The 6,508-nt window shown below is 35.3% G+C and overlaps 1 protein-coding gene across 1 annotated transcript; it reads right to left on the reverse strand.

The window, feature by feature from the left end:
• Positions 1-3,573: 3,573 nt before the first annotated feature.
• On the reverse strand, positions 3,574-5,845 carry LOC107771704 (protein LATERAL ORGAN BOUNDARIES-like). Its single transcript, XM_016591147.2, has 2 exons — positions 5,332-5,845; positions 3,574-4,594 (listed from the first exon to the last, which is right to left on the reverse strand). Exon 2 carries the CDS (start codon positions 4,575-4,577, stop codon positions 4,035-4,037), a length of 543 nt encoding a protein of 180 aa, XP_016446633.1. The 5' UTR covers positions 4,578-4,594; positions 5,332-5,845; the 3' UTR covers positions 3,574-4,034.
• Between the last annotated feature and the right edge of the window lie 663 nt (positions 5,846-6,508).

Here is a 6,508-nt window from a genome sequence, read left to right on the forward strand (position 1 = left end):
AATACCTAGCTAAGATAAGGTTATTTCCAGTACTCGTCCAAACGTCTTCAATCCCTAATATGTAATCAATGGAGGTACTTAATTCTTTCATCCCGTTTTATATAACTGGTGTTTGACAAAGGCCTGTAGTTGCAAAAAGAAATATTAAAGGCAGAGGCGGAACCAGGATATGAGGGAGAAATTCAAAAATAACCAGATTTACAATTGGTCGTTCATTAATAGTCCAGTTTCAAAAGTAATAGAAATTTAGCCATTTTCATGTAAAGATAAATCTGAGCGAAAACACTGTTCAAAACTCGGAAAATACGCCAGTATATTATACTGATGCTTGAACTCCAGCATATTATACTGGAGTTCCAGGATAAGTATGCTGGAACTCCAGCATAATATGATGGAGTTCCAGCATAAGTACACTAGAACTCCAGCATAATATACTGGAGTTCCAGCAAGTATAATTGTCCAGTATAATATACTGGAGTTTGGAGCACCGGTGCTCCAGTCTCCAGTATATTATACTGGAGTCAGCAAAGTATACTGGTCCAGCATAATATGCTGGAGTTCATATACAGGTGTACCGAACTCCAGTATATTATGCTGGACCGGTCTCTGTTGCAACAAAATACTGGCTTTTTTTCATTGACTTCGTAAATGCTGGCTATTTTTGAATGACCAGTCTGAAAACTGGCTATACCGTGTTATTTTTACAGGATATGAAGTTTATGGGTTCGAGAATATAATCTGTTCAAGTTACTGGGTTCTAAATTAATAAATCGTACATATTGAATGAATTTCTTAAAACAAATACATAGCTTGATAAATGCTACTGGATTCGGCCGAACTCATAGGTCATGTTCCAGCTTCGCCCTTGATTAAAGATCCTTGAAATGTATGGTCTAAATAGATCATAAACACTTGTGTAGATATAAAATTATATTATTAAATGCAAAATCAGAATTTCAAAGTATAATTATAGGCGTAATGACTTCCTGGCCACTTAAACTTGTAGGGCTTTTGAAAGCCGATACACGCACTTTGGATTTTCCCATTTGTATACTCCAACTTGACAAAATGGGTAATAATAAATACATTAACTAGAGCGTGTATATCAAATGCGTTGACATGTACAACACATCATGCTAAGCTATTTATTACCTGCCATGTATTATTTGTGGGTCCTATTTTTAAATACAAAATCAAAAAAAAAGTTACAAATACAAAGAGGGAAAAAAACAACGTGTGAAACATACTAGGTGTTCGATAATTCCACAGTGGGAATCGTCCCCTCCGACGAGCATCAGAACTCTGGCGAAGCAAAAATGAACGCGCAAGGTGTTCCAAGTATCCAAATTGGAAAAGAAAGGTACCAAAATGTTCACCTTGATGAGGAGAATGTTCCTACACTTCCAATTACATATGGGTACCAACCAATTCCTCCAATTTTACAATCCAAAAGCTCAGGTAGTCCGATTGAGCAAGGTGTTCGACGAAATGCCTCTATCAATTCTGGGCCAATTGGAGACCAATTTCCAATTGGAATCCCTTCTACTACACCAATGAATCCTATATGCAAAGAGTCAGCTCAATCCATTCAAGAAATTAATCATCACCACCAAGTTGAAAACTCAGAACTTCACCAGTTGGTCGGGCATGGTGCTCCAGGGATAATTGGATCACAAAACCAATGCCAAACCATTTCTGCACCCCAGGTGAGTATTCCCAACCCATCACAACTAATTTTACATGGGTCAATCGCGTCGAATATTAAAAAAGGTCCTTCAGAACACTGTTCACCCAACACTGTTTGACCAAATGTCAACCCCCAATCCAGCCCAATTCAAAGGAATTTATTGATGGGAGACCCTTCCTTAGTACCTATGGAGATCACTTGCCAAGTTTCTCAGCAATCCATTGCAGGAATTGAATCTACTCAAAAAATTGGAAAAGTCTTGCAATCCATTGCGAGAAGATGAAAAATTGGAAAAGTCTTTTTCCTTTTTTATTTTTCTTTTTTATTTATATTTTATTCTAATTCTAATTTTTTTAAGTAAAAACAATACTGTTCACGTGCCTTGGCAGCGTGATTTGTTCACAGTTTAACCATGTCAGTTGTAGTGCTTCCACATAGGCATGGTCAGCGGTCAAAAGTGTTTATTATTACCCATTTTGTCAAGTTGGAGTGTTCAAATGGGAAAATTCAAAGTTCATGTATCGGCTTTCAAAAGCCCTACAAGTTTAAGTGGTCAGGAAGCCATTACGCCTTAATTATATCCAAATATAAATAGACTAAAAAGGAAAGTGTGACATACAATCAAACTAATTAATAGCCTGTTTGGCCAAGCTTTTTTCTTTTTAGCCAAAAGTGATTTTTTTTTTTGCCAAAAGCACTTTTGGCCAAAAATTGAGGTATTTGGCCAAGCTTTTGGAAGGAAAAAAAGTGCTTTTGAGGAGAAGCAAAAACAGTTTTGGAGAAACAGAAAAAAGTAGCTTCTCTCCAAAAGCACTTTTCTGAGAAGCATTTTTGAGAAAAATACACTTAAAAACAGTTTTTAAAAGCTTGGCTAAACACTAATAACCGCTCAAAAGTGCTTTTCAAATTAACTAGCCAAACTATTTCTCGCCAAAAACAAGGCAAAGCGTTCTCCAAAGTAAAAAACATAAATTCTGTAATCTTTGGACTGCATGCATTCTTTTTGTTCTTCTTTATATTCCTTTTTTGGAGGGGCTTTGTGATGGATTGATGGGTGAGCGATGCTATGTTGAAAACAGTGCTGTATAGGAATTGCTGTGGACGAAATGTGAAAGGCTGAAAACCCTATACATTACCCACTGTTCTACACAATGTGCAAGAATTAATATACTGTATATGGTAGACAAAGATGAGGTTCTATAGGAAATACGCACAGTTCAGGTTTTCATTTTAGTAAACAGAAGATTTTGGGAAATACTCCCTCGCTTCCGGTTTACGTGAACCTATTTCCTTTTTGGTCCGTTCCAAAAAGAATGAACCCTTTCTAAATTTGGAAACAATTTAGTATAAACTTACAACTCTACCCTTAATGAAAAGCTTTTATAACCACACAAATACTCTGGGCCCCCTTTTAACTTGTTTAGGACCCCAAATTCCAAAAATCTTCATTTTTTCTTAAACTCTATGCCCAGTCAAACAGGTTCACATAAATTGAAGCGGAAGGAGTAATAATTATATCGACAATTTATGAAACCAAAATTGACTTTGCAGTCACTCTACAGACCGTTCTTTTTCCTGTTGGTTCACTGAGACTATTTGGTCACAAGACTTTTTGAAAAAAAAAAGTGTTTTTCTTTACTGCGTCCCTTGCTCATCAAGTTGCCTTACAAAGAAATTATAATGTTTGATGTGAAATCGGCACTCAGATTTTGCTTGTTCTAGTGGCCTTTTGATATGGCTTTCTTTCGGCTATAAATTCAGAAAATGAAACTTGGCAGCTTTGCAGCATATTAGGTAAAGAAAAGTGGTCCATATCAACAAAAGCAGAAACCATATGTAAATAATATGAAATGCATATATAATTAATTAATGGAGGAAGGCTTAATTAGCTACAGATTCTAACTAGAGAATCTGCTTTTCAATAACATGAAAATAGTTTATTTATTGTTTATTGACCATAAACAAATCCCATAAATTACTACACCTTAAATAGGCATGACTTTTTTTCTAGACCCAATAATACTAACATAAAACGAAAGTGTAGCGGCCATAGACTTTCCATGCCACATCTAGATGGTCTCTAAATATGACAGAACATCTAGCCACAATATAAAATACTTAGGAAATATTTTCAAGTTCAGCAGTAAGAGTAGAATAATATATAGTTTCAAGAGAAAAATAGGACTCGATGTTCTAGCTAGGACGGTGAATTTTGTGAAAAAGGGCTAGTAGCTATAGGGAAACCATAGCGAAAGTAGTTAAAATTTAAGTAGCACACCATTCTCTTAAGAGGGTCACAAACCCTAGAAAGAAAACCCCAGACCCTCTATAAATTTTGGTTGATTGATCAAATACTTGATCCTCCTCCTCCTCCTCCTCCATGGATATTTCCAGCAGAAGAGTTTTGATCATTCCAATTATTAGGGATAGAAAAACTAGGTGTTTGATGAAAACCTCTACTAAACTCAACCGGCCTTTGGCGAAAACCAGCCATGTTAATTCCTTGTGTTCCAGGTAAAGGCGGCGGGGGTGTGTACTCATTGCAAGCATAGCGAATCAAATCGGCGTTAGCAGCGTCGAGTTCCTTTTGCAGGCGCTCAACTTGGCGTTGAAGGAAAGAGATGGCCCCAACGCAGCCATAAACCGGATCTCTTACTCTTGCTTCGGCTTCGTAGGCTAAAGAGTTGACAGCGTCCTCTCTCTGGTGAGGCAAGAGCTCATTGAGAAGCTTAGTGACATTGCTTGCGCCGAAGATTTTGTGGACGTTAATGAACTTTTGAGGCTCCTCGGGTGGGAAGTAAGGTGCAAAAATGCAGCCAGGTAGACATTTTCTCCTTAGGAATTTGCAGGCTGCACAAGGGGAGTTGTATGAGCTGCTGGATGAAGCCATTCTTGATCTCTAAGTAGCTGCAAAGAGAAAACATCATGTAAGCTCTTTTTTTTTAATTGAAATTTTTTACCTTAACTAATTATAACAATTTTCTCTTTATTATGATAAGCTATTTTATTGTGAATTGTAATGGAAATTTACCTTAAATTATTATAGCATCTTAAATTTCTCTCCTTTTTCCCAATTTGGGTTTCTCTTGGGATTCTTTTGCTATAAGATTTGATCCTGCTATTGTGAAAAAATATGCTAGACGTGCTCAATTGGGTGTATTTCTAACTTGTGAAATCGATCTTGGTATTTAATATACTACATGGACAGTTAGCTAATGGTTTTCTGTTATGTTTTCTCCCAAACAATTTGTTGTTTCTGGTTCATGGCTCACAAGTACACTGCATGCTTTGATCTTTATAGAAGGAGTATTTAGTTTGATGAAGAATTTTCCTCATTTCTGTCATCCAGCTACACAGAGACGGTAGAATTTTCACGATCTTGAATTTGGAGGTTCAAGTGGAAGCTAAGTAGTGATATATCCTTTCTGAAATTTGTTAAACATGAGATCTGAAAAATGCACTTGAAATCAAATTTCTTAAAAATAAGTAAAAGGAAAACCCTAAATCAAGAATTGCTACACGGAGTAACATAATAGAGCAAGTATGTTTCTGGAACTTATTTAGGAAGAAAAATGTTATATGAGTTTACCTATTTCTGATCTAGCTAGGTTTCTTTAATGAGATGATTGTGAAAAGGGAATTACCTTTTTTTCTCTTTCAGGGAGCTCTCTCCTTAATCAGAAATCTTGGCTGTGTTTCGTCAAAGTTACAAAAAGGAATTAAAGTACAAAAAACAGTAGCAGATTGAAAGAAGAAGTTAAGTGATCAGCTTCACAAGTTCAATACTAACTTACTGGTGAAACCCTCTAAAGGGGAAAACCCTAATTGGAGAAGAGAGAACTTTAGGTTGTCCCCTGCAAATCTAGTAGTAGTAGCAAAAGTATAAATAATAAAGAAAAGAGAAGCAAAGGGCAATTTAGTGATGGAGAAGGAATGAAGGCAAAAGACAAAGGGTAATAAATGGAAGGTACACTAGGAAAAAGATGACTATGACACTGCATCTAATAATAATTTCATACTTGTGGGGATGTATGTATCCATTTTTTCCCCCTTCTACCCTATTTCTCATGCACTCACAGACAACCATAAAATTCTATATACGTTTTATTTTTTTTTATTTTTTTTTGTGTGATATAAACCCGACATTTTCCTCGTATTTGTTCCTTGTAATTTTAGCAATTGAAGAGAAGAATGAAAGAATTAAAGAGAAAAGAAAATTAAGGCAGCAAAAGAAAATATAATTGTAATACAGACTGACGATTCATATATTTGAATAGTTGAATTGAGACAGATTCTGATTTTCAGATTTTGGGAAAAAGAAAATTTGTTTATCCTCCGTAAAATCCATTCAAATAGGGATTTTTTTCTGTGAAGCTTTATTTGAAATTCTTATTTTCTGATTTTGGAGAACATCTTTTCATTCATTTGTCTCAACTTCTTGTCAATTGCTAATCACTCTTTTTATGGAATTGACATGCTACATATATATATATATATATATATATATTACTTTTCTTAGCAAATATATTTATAAGTATCGCAGGATGACATAATAAGGTAAATTAGCTAGGTTTAACCCCTTTTCTTAATATAATTTCATTTTTTATCTGCTTAATATTCCTTATTCTAACTTTTTTTATTGAAGAATCAAAAGAAAACCTCCATTTTGTGAAGTATCATCAGCAGTCAAGCTTAAGCAGATTGTTTTCAATTTGCTAGAAACAAAGCAGAATTGAGGGTCAGACGAATTTGAAGTTTACACAATTTAGACTTTAAAAGAATTGGATGGATTGAAGATGACCAACACAGGATCACGATGTA

This window comes from Nicotiana tabacum, chromosome 6, assembly GCF_000715075.1.
Source record: "Nicotiana tabacum cultivar K326 chromosome 6, ASM71507v2, whole genome shotgun sequence".
NCBI lineage: Eukaryota > Viridiplantae > Streptophyta > Magnoliopsida > Solanales > Solanaceae > Nicotiana > Nicotiana tabacum.